The sequence below is a fragment of the Anastrepha ludens genome, chromosome 6, assembly GCF_028408465.1.
Source record: "Anastrepha ludens isolate Willacy chromosome 6, idAnaLude1.1, whole genome shotgun sequence".
Classification (NCBI taxonomy): Eukaryota; Metazoa; Arthropoda; class Insecta; order Diptera; family Tephritidae; genus Anastrepha; species Anastrepha ludens.
This window is the reverse complement of record NC_071502.1, coordinates 52,117,612-52,138,367: the sequence shown is the minus strand read 5'-3', so window position 1 is coordinate 52,138,367 and position 20,756 is coordinate 52,117,612. Positions and strand designations below refer to the sequence as shown.

The 20,756-nt window shown below is 36.9% G+C and overlaps 1 protein-coding gene across 2 annotated transcripts; it reads right to left on the bottom strand.

The window, feature by feature from the left end:
- Positions 1-665: 665 nt before the first annotated feature.
- On the bottom strand, positions 666-19,793 carry LOC128867883 (CCR4-NOT transcription complex subunit 1). 2 transcript variants are annotated; one of them, XM_054109458.1, is made up of 11 exons: positions 18,602-19,793; positions 14,406-14,630; positions 13,789-14,346; positions 13,257-13,719; positions 11,962-13,173; positions 9,950-10,711; positions 4,235-5,849; positions 3,252-4,155; positions 2,008-3,176; positions 1,585-1,944; positions 666-1,482 (listed from the first exon to the last, which is right to left on the bottom strand). In XM_054109458.1, the coding sequence occupies exons 1-11, from the start codon at positions 18,695-18,697 to the stop codon at positions 1,359-1,361; spliced, it is 7,488 nt and encodes a 2,495-aa protein (XP_053965433.1). In that variant the 5' UTR covers positions 18,698-19,793; the 3' UTR covers positions 666-1,358. The 2 variants fall into 2 exon arrangements, with proteins under 2 accessions (XP_053965433.1, XP_053965434.1); XM_054109459.1 differs by having other exon boundaries at positions 666-1,449.
- Between the last annotated feature and the right edge of the window lie 963 nt (positions 19,794-20,756).

Below are 20,756 nucleotides of genomic sequence, written 5' to 3'. Positions count from 1 at the left end.
TCATTATTTAACCATTTTTGGTAAACGAAAATGTGTTGTGCCTTGCGCTCTTTTTCCACACCCTCTCTCTCTGTCTCTCTTTTTTTTCATCACACCATCGCCATAATTATATTATATTTTAAAAGCATCTTCGCCTAATTTTTGTTTATAAATAATACGAGCATTTGCTTTAGCTGCTGCTGTTTGCAACGCCGCGCACGATTTAGCTTTGCTTTTACGCTGGTAAGATTGCACTTTCTCCTACTCTTGTTTAGTTAGTTTTTTTGTGTCTGTGTGTTTGGGCACACAAAATTATGCTTTCCATTCGCCGCGGCGTCGAACGATACAGCGGCAGCAAACGTCGAAATATCGCAACACTGCCTTTCTCTTTGTTTCGTTTCGTTCTTTAACTCTCATTTATACATACAAATATGTACATTACGTTTGTGTCAATATTTATTTTTTTCATTTTGGGTTTTACAATTTTTTTGTTTGGAGTTTTCTTTTTTAAAGTTTAGCTTTTTATTTACTATATATAGATTTTTTAATGTATTTACGCTTAATGCTTACCATTTTGGTTTTTTATTAGTTTATTTTTAATGATTTAAAATTGTAAATTGATTAGCCGCAGTGTTTCAGGTCAGCAATGCAGCATTTTCGTCTTAAATCTTGCTTACTCTCAGCTCTCGTTTCTTTCACATACACTTTCTTCAATTTTCTTAGTACTTTTCCTGTCCGCTATATTTAATTTCAGTTGATCTCTTATTGTTTTCGCTCGTTTTCTCCCTTTTTATATGTTTCGTTTGAGTTTTTTCTCTTGCCAACCACTTGAAATTTTACACAAACATTTTTTTTTTAATAATTAGCATTTATATTGTTGTTTTGTTCAAATTAATTTTATATTTATAATACATCAATTATTTATTAATAAATTTAATTTAAATTTCTTTCAAGTGTTGCTTCCTCTTTATCGTGTATTTTAAACTACTTACAAGTAAATTATTATTATTATGTTTTTTTTTTGGGTTTTTTCGTTTTCTTTTTCATTTTTAATTTTCCATTTTTTTTAGTTTTTTCTTTTTAAAAAAGTTGCAATCTCTTAATTCATAAATCAATTATATTTTTTTGTATCTTTAGCTTAAAAAAACTTTTTAATCTTCTGCTACTTTTGTTTCAATGGGATGCCAGTGCACGCATAGTGGATAATGGACGGCTGCGGGCTGCTGACAACGCCGCCATCGTCGCCAACAGATCCCATTCAAATACACAAATTCTTACAACTACCACCACCCATTTCCACCACTACGGCCGTTACCACCATCCATAGTGTAAGAACTCTGCTGTCTTACAGTTGTTGTTTTTATTGTTGTAGTTCAGCTTTAATTGATTTCCTGAATTTCGCCATCCATATTGTTCATCTGCGGCGGATGATTCTTCACCATACACGAACGTGCCACCGATTCGAATAACCTAAGCAAATAAGGGGGAAAACTTTTTATCTCCCTTACAAAATTCAAAAAAACCAGTTACTTACTGTTATATGTAGGTATAAAAAAATGTATGCATAGGTTTTCTCACTAATATTAGATCCTATGCGACACTTACCTTGAAATCTCTGGGGCACAATGTACAAAGTCATGATCCCAGAACTTGTAGATGGGGTTCTTAATCAGTTCTATAAAGGTGATTAACAAACCCCATGGATGTGGACGATTCACAATAAGGCGTTCAAGTAGTACACGTGTGATTTGCTCTTGAATCGCCTCTGAGTTCGCTTCGGCGAAGAGATGTAGTACCGCACAGCTAAAATAGTGCGTATGACTATTCGGATAACGCAGCTGATTTGCGATGGCGTTCAGGAAGAGATAGCGTCCTTCGGTATCCAAATCAACGGCCAAATTCTGGAAAATATCCATGTGTGCGCTGTGCGCGATGTTTGATGTATTGGGTACGAAATTTTTACTTCTGTGCGGGCAATCAATAAAAATTATTTTCAAACTATCACAAACTCAAATTTTTGGTAATTACCTTATGTGCGAAATAGCTTGCGTGCCCACATACAGCACCAACGCATTCATCAGCGGAATGTTGTAACGTGAACCGGGTTCATTTGAGATTTGCAAATGTGAGCGCAGCTCTGAGAGGAAAGTAACTGGTGCGCGTGCTTTTAGATACGAGTCGAGATCCTTTTTGAAATTCGCCGGTTGTATATTGAATACGTAGTTGGAGCAAATTTTAGGCGCCGTGGCAGTCTCCGCCAACATATCCACTTTTAGATTGGGCGTGAAAGGATCGGGCAGACGCATATTACGTGGAAAAGCAGCCAATATTATGTTGCGCATTTGGATACAATTTGGCGGTATTGCATCACAAAAGCCAAAGTGGTAGTCGCATAAAAATTCAGGGAAATCGTGTAATAGAACGAGCAGAACGCGCAGCGTTCCCTTGTACAGCAATTGTACGGGCTTCGCTAGCTCGGCGTTCCGTAAGAATGGTGCCAAATAGCGGAACAGATCGAGTAGCAACTGTGAGTACAATGGCCATCCCTTCTGTTGCGGTATCTGTGCGAGTATACGTCCGATAAAAATGCGATGTGAGATCAGCTCTAACCAAGCGTAACAAAACCCGGGTGCCAACGTTGGATTTAGGAGGTGATACGTGTGAGAAAATGCAGTCATAATGCTGTGCATTAGACTTTCCAGCACTGCGTCGGGCGAGCTCAGCTCCAGGAATAGCATCACGAAAAAGCGATGATAGCCGAGCTGTTGGAATGCGGTGCCATGCAATTCTTGGTCTTGTAGCAGTATACCTAGAACGATGCCCAGAACCTTGTTCAGCAGGTTGATTTTCGTCGTTGGATTACCCGATTCGCCAGAGTGGCGTACCAGCAGGGCAATTAAATGCACAAATGCGTCCATCCAGTGGAAGATTTTGGTGCGCGCTTGCAATGGTGAATTGTTAGGATCGTTGAGTATGCGATACACCAAATCAATGCAAATTTGTGTTGCTTGCCGGAAGAAGCGCGTTATCAAATCATCGGTTTTCAAAATTCCGTACATATTCATCTTTTGTACGAATGAGGTAAAGATCTTGGTTTCACGTGACATATTGTTAGACTGATTGTAGATGGACACCCAGTCCTTGAGCAGAAATTCGGTCTTCTCTTGCAAACCAGGTGGATCATCGCAGTCGTTCGACTATCGCATATGAAAAAGGAATAATAATAAAAAATCATTTAAATCAAAGTTTAAAATTTACGATATTTCACTCACCCGCACATGTTGCATGCCCGAGTGCATGTATTGCGTAGCGCCAGCCAAATAACGTTCAGCGCCGCCAAATGGTCCGGCATCCATCATATCTATTTGATGGGTCAACGCCTCTGGGTAGCGATGACGATTCTGTGGCAAACGTCCCAGCATCTCAAATGTGCCAGTCATTTCTGTCTCTAATGTGGCGCTCGAGCGACCATCAAGCAGACGTTCCATCAATGTCATAGCAAACGTTACTGCCATGTAATTATTGCCATTATCCATGGCTTCCCGCAACAACAAATCGAATTGTGGGACATTGATGAAATGAGAAGTTATAAGCAATTTGGTCGCTTCCACATTGTACCGCACTTCCTCCCGTAAATCGAAGATGCATTTCGTAATTGCGCGCTCTGTCACTCCGGCACCAAATGTGTTCTGCAACAAGGTCAATATGCGCAAATGTATATCCCGGTACAACTTCATTTGCTCGATGTGCTCTGGTATGTTCACCAGACCTTCAACCAAGCCCTCCACAACGCGTGTCAAAAGGTTGAGTGCCGATTCGTTATCACGTATACGCCTTGTTACCATAAGCGCGTTTAGCAACGCATGCATTTTGCCAGCCTGCAGCTGCAAAGTGGATACATTTATCGTGCTGTTCAGAAATGCTTCCATTTTGCCAGCTAAATCGGCATACATGAGACCCAATTCGTCGGTGCCGAAAGAAGCAGGTGGTATCTCCTGAGGCTTGGGCAAGAATAGAGCAATATCACGCTCAGTCATCGGTTGGAAGCCTGGTATGTTGCGTGCGAACTCCGCGTACACAGCAAATTGTGTATGTGGTATGCCGCCTACTTTTAAACGAACCTGTTCTGGCATGCGCTCCGTTTGATACGCCAATGTTTGCGTGTCATAGAAGCGTCTAAAAAATTGGAAATTTTATTTAATTTATAATCCTTAAATTTAAAACTATAAAAAATATGTGTATACGAGATACATACCCTCCTTCATCTCTAGTCATTTTGCGTGTATCGAAGTCGGTGGACATGCGTCGGTCTATTTCAGGAGTTGACTTCTCAGCAGCTGTCTTTTGTATAAAAGCGCAAGCGAGTTCAACATTATCATTGCTAAGCTGCAATGCGGCTGCTTCGATTTCTTGGTAGCCAGGACCGCCAGTCAGCGCCGATAGGAAAGCTTTACGTATATTGTTTGTCAATGTCTGGGATAAGGAGTCCTTGCAAGTAATCATTGCCATACCGGCTGACAAATAGCGCACCATCTGGTGTGCAGCTGTACGCATGCGATTCTCATCTGGATCGAGCCCAAAATCTTTTCGAACAATTTGTTCTGTGGTTGTCACAGCAATACGTACACTACGATCCACAACTGGTTGCAGCCATTCAGTGATTGTGCGTTCAATTGCATTCAGCACAATATGCTTTAAGCCGGGATTGGCATGCAAGAAGGTAATATTTGGCGAAAGTACCACATGTTGAGCGATGAGATGGAAATTGGCTATATTAATTTCCACAAAAGAGAAACGCGGTTCTGGCGCTTGCATAATGACCTGTCCGGCTGATTCGTTGCTGATGCTAGGTGAAGGCACTACACCGCCTGGTACATTTCCTCCTCCGGCGCCACCGCCACCACTGCCGCCGCCAATAGCACTACCACTGCCCATAAGCAAAGCCTGTGGATCTGGATCGTTGGGACCCATTTGACCGGGTCCCGGTGTTTGACCTTGTGACGGTTGCTGCTGTTGTGGCGGTGCCTCGATATTCTTCGGTTTAGGTTGCGACATCTGATGCTCGATATTCATCGAACGTGAGGGATCTTTCAAGTAGACAATTGGCTTCAGTTTCTGCAACTCAATATTTAACGTCTTGCAAAGCACTTCAATTTCAAACTTCAAATTAAGTTTCAATTCAGGCTCCTGATGTAATTCACCAAGCACATTCATGATAGCCATTGTCCAGGGGTTTGGTGTTTTGAAAACCTTCGACTTATTTGACGACTCCAAAATCTTTGCCACAAATGGCACAACAAAGAGTAATTCCTGTTGTCCTTTGTGATATGCCTCGGCTAATAATGTTTTCAAGTCTATTTCAATTTGTAGAATAGGTTTATTGCGACCCAATGTCATCATGCCCAACCAATGACCCAGATTTTTTAGCAAACTGCGATCGGAGAAATTCACCACACCCTTATCAGAACGCAGTAAGACTTTGATGTTGCGCAAAGTCTCCTTGGTTACGTATTTATTGATTTCAGGATTCTTCAATGCCTCCAAGAAATTGAAATACAATGTATGAAAATTGAACTCCAACGAAGCGCGTTTCAGCACCAAATACTGTGCCAGCCAGGGCCAATATTCTTTAGTCATGATCTCCTTAATTTCTTCACATTTCTGCGGTATATTCAGCTGACTTAAGTTATTGAATATGAAGGCGGTTTTGTCCTGCACCGGTTCGGGTGGTATAGTGACTTTTTCTTCCTGATTGGCGACCAATAACGTATCGATATTAGTTGCGGTGGCGATGGATTTCATACGCGAAGCATGTATAGACTGAGCAACAACCATTGGTTTTTGTTGTGTTGGTGTTGTTACTAAGTTACCTTCAAATTAGGTGGAGAATAACATAAGAATTAGATAAAAATTAACTTTTGATTCGTATCAACAAACTATGGAAGCTAAAAACTTTTGCTTGGAAACTTAAACTTACAATTGAACTCGAATAGAAAAAAACTGTCTATATCTGGTTCTAGCTAGGCGCTTAAAAATTTCTTAACAAATGTTGCAATAATGATATTGATGTTAATTCAATGGCCGGGACACTCAGGTCCAAATATTGCCAGATTATGCCTATTTATGCCAGGTATGTTATATTTTTGTTGTTAGTATGCGACGAACCTATAAATGCACTGTAGTGCAAACAGTATCGCCCGTTTTCTGTCGAATAAATTCTCTGAAGTTTCTGTCGAATAAATTCTCTGAAGTTTGAAAGTACTTTGAGAACATTTTGAAGGCGTTCCCCCCGACGATAGATTCTGTTACCGGAATAACCCAGATTTTAATATGATCAAGAATTGTCACTTCGGCAGTATGAACGCTCTCTTTTAGAGCGATGATGTCCATTTTTATTTAAATGGAAGTGTAAATAAGCAAAATTGCCCCTCATTTGTCAAAATCCACTCCACAGACCAAAACAGTCATTGGTGGTCATTGTCAAGCAGTGGAATAATTGGATTATATTTTTTTGAAAATCGTAAGGCACGCCATTTCTGCAGACGGTGCCTCTTATCGCCCTATGATAAGTCGTTTCAGTGACACATCCTGGCCGCCCAGGTCGCCCGATCTTTTTCCTGTGGGGGTATCTCAAAAATAGTCTTTTCTAACAAACCCAGTGACCATCTCAGCAGTAAACGAATATGACGTAGGGATCGAAATGGATGGTCATTTTCAAAATTCAATTCAAAAAGTCAATTGGAAAGAATTTGTCTATTTAACTTTTGTATATATCCAATGTGATGCTTGCTAGTCAAGGAATAACAAGGAGTTTGTTTTAAAATTAGTGCATGCATTTTCGAATATCAATTCTCTAAAGAAAAGCAAACATTTTTTATCGGTCTGATGTGTGGCAGTTATCAATACCGGTTAATTTTCACGTGAAGAAATTGTAAAATTTTTTGTAAATAACTCTAAATGGAATTACGCAAAGATTGCGAAAGTAATAAAAATTTCCAGAAATATTATATCCCGGGTAGTAACGCAGTCTAAGGTAGAGGTTAGTGTTAAGCATAAGAAAGGGACGGTACGCAAGAAAGGCTGTGGTGACTGTAACAACGCGGAAAAAGTGGTAACCATGCTGAGTGAAATCCAAATCTCTCCTTAAGAAATATAGCTCGGATGGTTGTATGCTCGGAACTATTTCTATGTAGAACTATGTAGAAGCTGGTCTGAAGATATACAAAGTGCAAAAAGTACCGGATCGCAATGCAACGTTCTTTATGACTTTTCTCAACTTCCTGGTAAAAATTTAATGTTGCCGATATGTAGGAAATGTTTCGGAGAAATTAAGGGTACAAAAAAGGACAAAGATCCTAAAAAACTTCTAGTTTGGCAGGCTATATGTAGTTGTGGCATGAAGAGTAAAATTTCCGCAGCTACAGGCTCTATTAACACATAAACCTACATCAAAAAGTGGCGTTACATCACCGTGACGTGTCTACCTTCTTTTTGCCAGATCTCACTTCATACAATAAAGCAGCTCTTAAATAGTACGAGAAAAATGGTATCGTTTTTGTGCTTAGATAAGCGAACTGTCCCAATAGCGCAGAGCTCCTTCCAATCGAGAGATGTTGGGCTCTAGTAAAAAGACAATTAAAGAGGACAAAACAAACATCTCTTTTCGACGTAAATGGCATGCCGGGAGGCAGAAAATTCAACACGTTACCGTTAAGGCTCTAATGGGAGTATTTCAGATAATATCAAAACTTTTCATCCCAAAACTAGTTTTTCTAATCAAAATAAAAGAAGTCTTCAATTAACCGTTACACAAGAATCACAACATATTCAAGAACAATTATAGCCTATGTAGCCCCAAACATTCTTAACATAAATAGTAGTATTCCATCAAAACTAAAAATATCAGATAATAACACGATTCCAATAGCCAATTAGAAATAAAAGCGGTAATTCATAAATACACACAACATTTAAATTATAATAAAATTCTACTCAAACAACATCCGACAGGGTATTTCAAAAGACGCTCCTAGATGTTGTTTTAAAATAAAACGTGTAAAAATTTAAATGATTGCATGTTTCATTATTTTTATTCAAAATACGGCTCTTAATAATTATGTCCTCAAAATTACATCATTTAAATGCCCACCATAAGCTGTCATATGAGAATCAAAATTTTATTAAAAAATCAAGGACTCGCTCACGCATTATCGCATTGAGTTCAGCATTGCCGATTCGAATGTTACGTTTCAGCTCTGGAATCAATGTTGGCCATTTTAAGTAGACTTTACATTTCAAAAAACCCCAGTCTGATCCGCCAGTCCTTTTTCTATCTTCGACAGAACCAGTTTGATTTCCTATACTAGCTTATCTTTATCTTTGTATTATTTAAAAACAAGGCGAATTCAGTATCTACGGTGGCGCCATTAAAAAACAGTTACTTTATTTTTCGCGATTTTGACAAATCTGACGTCAGCTCAGTTCGCAATACAAAACAAACGAACAAAACAAACAAAAGTAGGAAAAATTGCATGTTTGTGAAAATTCAGTGATTGGCTTGGTAATATTGTGATTTGTGAGATTTAAACTAATCAAACTAATGAAAAATTGTGAAAGCATAAATTAATAGAAAGCCTCCAAATGCAGTTTTTCCCGTTTTTATGCGGAAGATGCCGTGGTTAGAAAGTACGTGTGTGTGCATATAATATTTTGTGTTCGGTTGCTTCCATTGCTTTCGCCTAATCTTCTTCTTCAAAAACAAGGAATTCCCCTTCCTCTTGCTTGTGAAAACAAAAATAAAAAATCTTTTTTCGTTTCCGTTTTACACGCTTTTAAAGAAACACCCAAAAACACCATTTCAAATGGCTAGGTCAATAAGCAAAATTGCGGTATTTGGGCTGAAGAGCAACTCGAAGCCATTCAAGAACAACTATTGGTCTATAGGCTGGAGGAATATTCAGCCCATATTTCTTCAAAGACGAGGCTGGCGTCAATGTAACAGTAAATGGATATCGCGCCAGGATAAACGACTTTTTGATGTGGAAATTGAAACCCGTGATCTCTACAGCATTTGGTTCCAACAAGAGGGCGCTGTTTGTCATACAACCCGTTAAACAATGGGTTTAATGTGTCGTCGTTTCGATGAGCAATTTATTTCTCGTCTCGGACCAGTGGATTGGCCACCAAGACCGTGTGATATCACACCTTTGGAACAACAACCGTTTGCACGACAGTCGGTTCTACGTTACTGAAACGACCCGAATTTATATCCGGCCAAGGGCTGTCACTCTAGCAGCATTCTCCGTATGTAAGTATGGGGAATTTTTATGCTCTTACAGCAACAACAGCAACACATTTTTGGACTATTATTTGTTGGGGTATGTAAAGTCTGAATGCTTTGTGGATAAACAAACTTCGATTGAGGCATTGAAAGCCAAGATTACTATAGTTATTCACGAGATTCCGACCGAAGTCCTCGAAAATCGGTGTTTATGGATGGCTGAATTACGGCGCAGTTGCGGCCAACATTTGAAAGGAATTATCTTTAAAAAATAAATGTCATGAATGGTTCTACACAGAAATAATAAATGTTGCCCCCCATCGATTTGAATTTTCTTTGTTTTATTCTAATTTAAAATCCGATACCTCAAAATTTATCACCCAAAGGAAACAAAAACCAAGTCTAGATAGAAAGCATTTAAGCAAAAATGTGTAAATGTAGAATTCATTGGGAATAAAAGAAATAATTCAAGCTAATGTAGAGTACTGAAAATATAAATAAAATAATATTTTTATATTTAGTAATTGCATTATTTTTACTTAATATTATTTACTTGCTTTAATTTAATAAATTTAGTTCTCATATTTGTTCACACTATCACTATTACTACTACCTGACCTAACTCACTGTTCGATCGATTCACGTTCAATTTTCTACTAACTGTGGTAATTTTTATGAAAACAAACTTACCGGTCACTGAATTGCTGCGATAAATTGAATCGGGCGGTGCCTGTTGTCCACTTCCCGACATCAACATTTGTATTTTAGCTGGTGGTGGCTCCTGTTGTAAATAGCCACATTCCACGTACTGTATCAAATGCGGTGGAAACTCATGAAAATGTGCAATGGAGCGAATATATTCGCAGTATTTGTTGTAGGAATGAAGACGATTTTTGAAACGATCCAATGCTGTTATGCCAAAATTATACATCTTCGAATCCTGTTTGCGTAATGCATCCAAAACACAGCGCAAAGCCAAACCTAATGCCACGCATGTTGGCACTAGATTACGCTCAATAATGCCACCAAATAATTGTGCGGTGATTTGTAATTCTTTTTCGGGATAATGTGGGAAAAAGCGGTATTCTTCGAAAAGATTACGTAGCATGCACTGATAAACTTCTTGTTCACGACGTATATTGGAGTCCTTGAAACGTTGCAGTATATCAAGTACTTCGTCAATGGAGAGAGTGGGATGTGGTGGATGATTGTAAATACGTTGAAAATATGAATTGGCCTCATCTTCAACTTCCTTGGAGACAGGCCCCTGCAGATCGGCCATGCCGGGATTGATGGGATTAGGTGGTGTAGGCGTGGGCTGCGGTGCTGTTGGTGGCATACGTGCCAAATTGCCGACATTTGGTGGCGGTATTTGCATTGCATTGAGGGGATATGGACTGGCAGCTGGGTTCATAAGACGCGACGGAGAAGCTGGGGTGGACGCCAAATTACCTAAGAATTATTATTTTTTAATTACACCAGCAAAAACATACGAATATGAATGAACAAGTATTTATAATTCTTATATTTCAAAATATTAAAATAAATGTTTATTATATATATATATAATTGGCGCGTACACCCTTTTTGGGTGTTTGGCCGAGCTCCTCCTCCTATTTGTGGTGTGCGCCTTGATGTTGTTCCACAAATGGAGGGACCTGCAGTTTCAAGCCGATTCCGAACGGCAGATATTTTTTATGAGGAGCTTTTTCATGGCAGAAATACACTCGGAGGTTTGCCATTGTCTGCCGAGGTGCGACCGCTATTAGAAAAATTTTTTTCTTAATTTTGGTGTTTCACCGAGATTCGAACCTACGGTCTCTCTGTGAACTCCGAATGGTAGTCACGCACCGGCTACGGCGGCCGGGATTTATTACAAAAGTTTAAAATGTACTAAGAACTTTTCTTAATTTGGTTGTTTGATTTGTAAAACTTGCTTATCTATGCCACTACCATTGTCATATTATGTAGATAATATTGGATATTTTTTAGCCGCATGAGAATTATCGATATGTTGTTGTTGTAGCAGATACCTATAGTAAGCAGAAAATGGGAAACTGTGTTGACTTTTCTGTTCAGTAAGGTTTGGCAAGTCATCTTGGAACGTTTAACGTCAGAAGAACGCTTCCAAATTGTGGAAATTTACTTTGAAGAAAAAATAAATAAAAATTCAGTTCGCCAAGTGTTTGAATAAGACGTCGTCGTTCTCAAGTTGTTGGCCTTTGTGCTTCGTCTACGTTCAAATTTCACTTAAGGATCTTGGCTAACGTGCCAATAAAATACATCTCGTGCAAAAATTGAAGCTAAAAACCATCGGTTGTGTCGCATTTTTGCTGCTCAGGCACATTTAGATTTATTGGAAAAAGTAGTCAAAAATTGGACTGATCAAATGTAACTTAAGCCGCAGCGGACATATGTCGGATATCATAGTGCCGTATTTCGAATTTCATTTCATTTTTTTTTTTTTAACATTGTAATCTGATTTCAGATATTAGACTATCTAGAATTTAAATTCATATTATGAATTGTATAGTTTAAAGTATTAGGCCCAAAAAGTCCAAATAATGAATAAATAAATAAATAAGCCTAGAATTTCTAACATGGACATTAACTTGCAAGAGCCTTATATGTTAGTCCTATATGTTACATGTCTTATCTATAGTCGAAGGAGTAAATAAAGTCTTGAAGTCTTCGTAACTTACCTAAAACATTTCCGAAATTGAAGGCTCCATTCGGACCACCAAGATTTAAATTGGCTATGTTTGTTGTTAAGTTTGATAGCGTATCCATTGTGGGACCAAACATTTGTTGTGCATTCAGATTAGCAGAAAAAGGTGGTGGTGGAACTCCTGGTACACCACCGCCCATATCCATTCCGCGATGTCCACGCATTACACCTTGCAGCTGTGGCACTAATGGTGGTACGGCAGCTCTTGCTTTATTTGCCATAATTGAGCAGTTTGCTGTCATTTGCATTATAAGGTCAGCTATTTCTGGTGGAACATTGACAATACAGGCTTGTAAGCATTGCAACATTGTTGTCACTGTTTCAGGTGGTAGCTGGGCCTGTTTTGATGGCAGCTGACTTTCCGGTATTTTAGCATTTGTAATTTGTGGGCAACGACGTTGTAGACATTTCAAAATTGCTTGAATGAAAGGCTCACCATGCTCGCGTATCTTATCACTTAACCATTTCTCCAATTTTAGGTATTCACGACGCGATGCCAAACACGCTAAATCGATTACAAATAGAAAAGAACGTTCATTGAGCAGCGTGGATAGTGCTTTCAAATCCTGCGCTACATCGAGTATACGCGACAGCTTAACCTGGTCGTATTCGGTGCCGCGCTGATACCATTCTGACATGGCTTGCATAACGATAGGACGTAAAACGACACCGAAGTTTGCGGAATTCCATGCATTTAGCAGGACTACACCTGAATTTGGATGATTTGTAAGGAACGTCGGTATGAGTTGACTGAAAAGTTCCTGTCGTAATGCAGTGATTGGTGGATTGATGTGCAATAATGATAAAAATAGTATATCCGGGCTATGTTGCGCTGGGAATTTGAACAATTCTATCACTTGTGGATAGTACCCTTGATCGGCAATGTACAGCAAAACTTCAACTAAATGCAGCGATTTCCAAGCGCACACTTCTTTGTTTTCAGAATCCGGTGGTGTCTTTAGCATCTCCACTGGTGCGGCAGTGAAGATGTAATCGGAAAAGGAAAACAAATCTGGATTCTTTAGCATAACCGCTATTAGCGATAGCTGTCCGTTCACGTTCTGCCAGTGACGATATATACATTCTGGGTGTGGGAATAGAGCAGATTGTGTGCCCAAACGGAAAATGGTGAGTAGAAGATCCAGGCCAATTCTATCCTTTATAATAAATTCCGGGTGATCAAGTTCTGTAAAAGATATGTTTTTAATAAAATTTATTTTAAATAGTTATCAAATAAGAAAGGAAATGAAAATAAGCAATCTCACTTACCCAAGCACACCTCCTTCCAATTCAGCTGTGGCACCACCTCCTTTAACGCCTGCACAAACGCATCCGGTTTCCATGCTTGTGTTGTTTCAGTGCTGGTTGTTCCCGCCGCATTACCGCCGACTTTGTCTTTTTTGTCATTTACATTGGCTGCTTTATCAACGCCGCTGCCCGTAACGTTACTGCCGTCATTATTATTGGCCACATTTTGTTGTTGTTGCGTACCGGGCCCAGCACCCTGCTGACCAGGCCAAAAATTGGCAGGTGTTCCTAAATTTACATTGCAGTCAAGTAGCGAGGAGTGCCTACGGCACATAAGGCCAATGATCTTGGCCACATCCTGTGATTGAAGTTCACGCGAACCACAACGTAGATGATTCTTACATTCTTCAACGCTTGATGTGAATTCGTAACCAATCTCTAGGATTAAATTAATCCAGGATGTGTCCATAATATTACTATTCACCTGCAAAAAAAAGTTTGTTTGTTTGTTTCATTCGTTAAAAAATTGCGTATAAACAAATCTTCATCTTACCTGTGTTGTAAATATCGTCTCGCATAAATTGTCATAGATATCTTCAATGCCAATTTCCGTCAAATGCTGGCTAGCAACGCCCCCATCTGCAGTCGTAATAGTTGTGTCTTTGTCATAAACTTCTTCTGCATCCAAAACCTCCAATGATGATGTGGATTCACAACATACAGTCTCCTTAGCACAAAGAGTTGTTTGACGATATAAATGTGGTGCTAAGATGAGTGAAGAACGCTCTAGCGGAAACTGTTTCCGTAATATATCCAAAAATTGATTTCTGAGTTTTTTGTTAACAAACTCGTCTAGATAAACGATAATTATTTGGAGGATATCTATGGACACGTCTTGTAAATTGCTTCCAATAGAAGCGGTAGAGTCTTTGTTTTCCAAAAATGATTCAATAAGCTCGGGAAATGAAAGTTTCAAATGTTCCAAAGAGTATTCACTTAAATCAGGTTGGGTTGAGTGTGTTAATGCTATTGACAATACCACTTCACAGAGTTTACTTATTCCTGTTAATTTAGCTATTTGCGCAATGAGTTGCGGTGTCGGTTTAAGAGTCTAAAAATATAGACAATTATTAAGACAACAATAATTAGTGTACAAAGTAAGCAAAATACCTTTTGTTGAGGAAAGCAATGGTCGACGGCAAAGCATATATTCGATATGACAGACGCTCTGGATAGTTGGTTTTCCAACTGAGCACCAAGTAATTTCGCTTGTGCTTGTACTATGAAATTGTAGTTCGAATTGGGACTTGTTGACGTCGTATCAGTAAAATTGATGGCCGAGAATAGGCAGCGCAAACAATGGCGGTCCGCTTCCAAGCCAATCTCTTTAATATACTGTTCATTAAAAAAATATATTTAAGATTTAGTAATGGCAAATAATAAAATATTGGATGAAATTGTATTTAATGTTATATATTAAAACTATTCGGTTTTCTGTAAAATAGGCAACAACTTACTCCTCGACAGAATATACACCGGGTACCATAGGCTGTATATTTTGAATGCGACGAGTTCTATTGTGGACAATAATATCTTTACCATATTTAAGTTATTTCCGTTTCTAAAGAATATGAGTGCAGTCGAACTCGAGTAATATGTACAAAAATTTATAGGATAAAACTGATATATACTGGCAGGTCCGGTAATCCACTTCCCAGTGAATTTCATTGAAATCATTTGGAAGCGAATTACAAAAGCTGCTCGATAGATTGGTATATAATCATAACAATGTTAGGTAACTATATACCAATCACCATTTAAAAAGTTTAATACGTAAATGAGTTCCATAAAACGAAAAGAAACAGTACAATTTTTTTAAATCCCGATATGGTATAATTATGATTAAATTGTTACTGAATTTTTTAGACAACCCAGAAATGTACTTAAAATTTAAATTAATTCCAAAAAGCGAGATGTCTTTTTGAAGGGAAATGGGTAAAAAAAAATTAATAATATCCCGACCTTGACCAAAGTGTTGTGTTTCTTACTAAAAAACAAACTGATATTTTAAGAAGTACAAATTTTTCATTTGCTATATTAACACAATATGCAATATCAAAATATCCTGCAACATAATGTCCTTCCAAAAAACACTAATAAACGAACGAAGATTCATGAAACATTGGAAGAGCTTCCCTGCATCGCTGGTTGCTTTGTAACATTGCAGTACTCTCACCTCTGCCCCTCTGATTGGAAGTCCAACTAAAAAAAAACAACAACTTGACGAAATAAAAAGAGACAACTCTACACGCACTACAATATTATTTCCTTCTCAGCCTCCAGCAAAAGGTATTTTTTCCACTAATCAAGGCACTGCTTTTGCAAACTTATACATTTTGCCTAAAAAACGACTAACAATTTTTAATACACTTTTTAGCCACATACTTACTTTCAGTAATCCTTATTATCTGGATTATACCTCACTTTATTCGAGTTTGCCCTTCTTCCTATATGCTTGTCAGTATATTATACTAGTTTCCAATCACAGCTTTCTCTGTTTTCTGCTTTATATCACGTTTATATAAAATTCAGCCAGTTCGAAGCTTTCTTTAAAAATTGTATCATTAATGTCCACTTATTAATAGTTTTTAAAAAATTTAAATCGTTCGTTTCCCTTTCTCACATTCACCCGAACTTCTGCAAATATTTGTGCGTATATGACGAAACTAAACAAGCTTACAGGCGACTATGCAGCGGACACGACGATGAAAGCGACCAATGACCAGTTAAAATAGGAAACAAAATCAAAAAAGAAAAAGTACGTCAACTTTTGTGAACGTTTTTAAAGCATATTTCCACAATTTCACTAACAAGTCAATAATGATTTTTGAAGCCCTGTGTTAGGGCTTTAATTTGTTTTCATTTAGTTGCATTTTTCAAAGCTTTTTATATCAAAAAATAAGAGTACAATTAAATCACAGAACCACAAAACCACTAATGAGAAATTTTCTTTGCAAACTGTAATGGCGTCGGCAAAAATGATTGGATTAGCGAGGAGAAACGAGTGGAAGCAAAAACTTGACGAAGCAAATTTTTCTGTTCAACGTAGAGAGTTCGTTTAATAGATGCCCATTGACATTTGCTGATGTGTTCGTAAAAATTGCTAAAATAAGGCTGCCGTATGTCAACTTTTAACTTGCATTTTGAAGATTCGTTCATTCCTGTAAGATATTTGACAGTAGGTTCTACGTTACGGCAATAACCTGGATTTATGTCTGGCATTGGACGGTTACTTCCCAGTGTTTCCCAAAATCTTTGGGAGATTGTTTATGTTGTTACAACAACTAAGTTGCGCAAATCGTGAAGATGCCATACGAAATTTTTTGTTGATTACCTTAGGTATACAGAAGACTATTGGATATATTTGCCAAGTCTCCTTTTTTTCGAAAAATCATTGCCAATAACGATGAGTTAGATAAGTGTTAATGTCTTCGCAAACCTGTATCGTGCCAAGTTAAATGCATATTGGCCTTACCGTAAGGATTTGACCGATCGACCGATTTGGCAGCGAACGCGTTGTCAATGTGGTTTTCTGCATAGAAATACAATTTCCTCAGCTATAAGTCATATAGCTTGCGCAAAATACTACTAATTGTGAGAAGCTATTACGACGATTTACCTATTTATTGCGTACTTCGTAGGCAATGGCAAATCCCCCAATGTATTCCTACCATGGATAAACCGGAGCACCGCAAAAGGGTGTAAGTTGCAATTATATATTTTCATATACATATAAATATATACATACATATATCATCTTGCTTACAAATGAGTCTAAAGAATAGTTCTTGATAGCATTGCTCGTGCATATCCATCATGTACTTCAATGATGTCATAATCAAAAAAACTTATTAGACAACCACCAGCTCTTTTATGCTAGGTAAAAATTTCATGGCGACATAAATTAACATAATCCCATTGCATGACGATCTTTCTTTTTTTTTACTTAGTGAGGCATAGTAAATTGAAAATGTTGTTTTTTTTTGGATTGTGACACTCTTGCAGTAAATAAGCGATATATTCATATACATTCATACCTGCCAAAATCTTTTTCTTTGACTTTTTGCACATTTTTGTCTATGACTCAAAATTTAAGCTGATTTTATAGACTAATTTTATGGTATTTAACATCACAGGCACATCTAACAACGGAACAATCTCCCGTTAAAAGTTCACTGTTGTCAATAGTGGTTTCAAAAAGCTTAATAGAAATTGTTCAGTTACAATTAGTTTTTGTGAATTTACAGCCTTGTCACAAAATAACAAAATATATAGATAATAAATTAGATAATTTGAAGTCAAATATCTCAAGTAGATGTTATTCCGGTATATGCTTTTTTATATCAATATCATTATATATTGAAATGGTTCCAAATCCTAGCAAAAATGTGGTTTCATTACAATAATGTGAGATAAAGATATTTTTCAAATGTTAAACCCCAGGTCGCTCTAATCGTTTATAGCTTTCTAATTAAGTATCGATATTTATTTCGTAAAGCTTACTTTTTAACAAAAAATAATATATGATTTGTCTATATTTTAATTGTCAGAAGTTTAAAATCAGACCAACTTCGGCTACGCCGCAGTATTTTTTGCGTAGAACTTCTTTTCGCCCTGGCTCCTTAAAAAAAATAACACTCACCGACGATAACCTTCATCCCATCAGGCTAAAGATGTTTTAAAGGCGAATAATTGCATAACTATTATATCCGAAATTTTTAGAGCTATAGAGGTTGGTTCGGAAACCCTCCTTAATATCTCCTCAAAGTAAAACATTACTCCTAAATCAACCTAAAACAATTTTAAATTTTACCCCTTTTCACTTCTAAAGTCTTGAAACAAAGCTTTTTTTACACAATTAACAACGAACTTGAAATCTCGAAAAAGTGGCAACGAAAATAAAATAAAACAAACTACAGAAAATCTTGGCATTGAGTCTGTTCAGTGATAATTTGTATCTATTTTCAATGAATGAAAGTAGTAATCAAACAACAAATGAAGAAGACTCCACAATGTAGACGAACGGTTAGAGGCGTCGTAATTTGATCAAGTAGTAAAGTGATGATGCATCTCCACCGCCATAATTATCAAAATTGTCTTCACCCTAACCAATACTACTGTCCACACTTATGCCATGATAATAAAACCTATCGTTAAGTACACAATAGCTTGTAATAAATGGGATTTTAATGAAAACATACAAATGTTAACTTACATATGCATATTTAAGTCACACCAAAGGCTTTTGGATGTTTAAAACTTTGGAATTATGTTTATATCCTTCATTTAGACGTTATCAAATTTACCTGGTTTATGCTCTCACTGGTTTCAGCAAAATTTTTCTTGTTCAGTTGTATGACCAAAATACCAATCTGCGCTAGCGTGAATTTCAATTGGTTCATAGCTGGTGTCCCATTCAAAGATTGTACGGCAACGGCACACGATGTGGGATCTGTTCTCGGGAGTGGGCTTCAAGGACAGTGATAGCACTGAATGAAGCTTTCCAAAGAATATGATCTCACACACACGCGCACGCGAGTGGCCAATGTACAAAACGAAATTAAAAAAAATATATATTTCGCACAATTCAATCGAATGGCAATTGCAACGAATTAACGAAAATTCGTTGACGTTGTGTCTAAAGAGAATATAAAATCGAAAGCGAATTGGAAAAATGACGTTGACAGTTTCTTAATTTCTCTTTTTACGTTTTCGTATTGCTGATATATTTATTATTTAGTATATGTTTTGCTCGATTTGGTAATTGCGCAGCAGAATTGGAATACAATGGTCGTCATCCGTAGCTTTTGTTTTATTTTATTTCGATTTTCTAGTTTATAATTTTTTAAGTTTATTTGTGTTGAAAAGTTAAAAAAATATATCTCACTGGCAGCACTTTGACAATTGTTGTTGCTTCACACTGAACAGGCACTTATGTACAGCGACCGATTATTCACCTTCTCAAACGTTTTTTTATTACTTCTTTATCTCGTTGCTATTTTCTTTTCGTTTTTTTTTTTTCCTTATTTGCTGATTAGCCGATATGTTCGTTGAGTCTCGAATTTTTCCTCTGCTTTCACCTTTTATTTTGGCCCCTTTAATAAGGGGCCAACTAAAACTCACTTATACTCTGATCCACGTATTAACATTGCCTTCTTCCAATAAAAATAATTAAATTATCACGAATGTATAAAAATGTGTCGTATTCGTCCTCGTTCCTTCTCCGTTGCTCAGCACATTTTTTCACGTACACCAACACCCCATCAATACACGTAATAATTTCACTAAATTGCGCTCGCTACTTCAGATTATTTTTTAGAGTGATTTCATTCAGCAAGAGGTATTTATTTCGTTTTTTATTAAAAAAAATAATTTAGATCGTTGCTTTTTAAAACTGACTGCAATTTTATCGTGATTAAATGGTCCACTTTTACTATTCACGGCAATTTCCTTGTCTTAACCAGCAAGACTGCGAAAACCTCGCACTTCATAATTTTCTTTATAAAACTTACAGCGTTGCCACTTTACAGAAAGTGAAAACACGTACACATCAATAATTAGAGAAATTTTAGCAGATACAAATTTAAAGGGATTTCTGGATATTAGCAAATAATTTGGATTAATATTACATATATATAAAAGTACATGATAATTAAATTTAATTGGTATTGTAATTATACGGGCGTTTAGTATTCATAATTTTGTGTCAACGATTGTATGGGCACCGTGCTGGTGTTTGATTGGCTTAAAAATTTTGTTTTTTGGTTTCAAGCAAGAAATAATGAATTGTTAAGGCGAAATGTTCAAAACAAACAAATAAAAATATAATTAAAGATTTTAAATAAACACTCATTAATTGCACAGACATAGAAATTAGTAGATTGTAATTTAAGAGCTAAGGCTATTAGATCAGAATGGCGCGAGTTTAATGGGTTTTGGTTTTAGAAAATTTGAGTTCTGTGGACATTTAATGATTGATATCCAAGAAGTATTCGCTGGACAGAAATGCGGGTGTTCTAAACAGAGCAAATAAAGGTATCTGGTTGTTGTCAGGTAAAGTTGACCGAGTTAGGAGAATTAGAAAACCTAACATTTATTTCATAATCACATTGGGGAATCTGGAGGAATAAGGATGATCGTCATGAACAAGCCCTTACTTATTTTAAATAAAGAAACATACACATGTGTAATTTATAGACTAAATATCCCCTATAATAATTATGTTAATAACGTAATATTAATTTTTATAAAATAATCTGAGTAATTTCGATAAAAAATCTAGCATGCTACATTACCTTATAAATTTTTTTATTATATTGTATTGATAATTTCATTTTAGTTTTAATTTTTATCATAAATCTAAGTTATTTTAATATCAAGTTTTATTTGTATATAATTAATTCAGCATGAAACGGGGGCATTCATTCAAATCATGATAAATGATAATTCAAAGTTATTTCC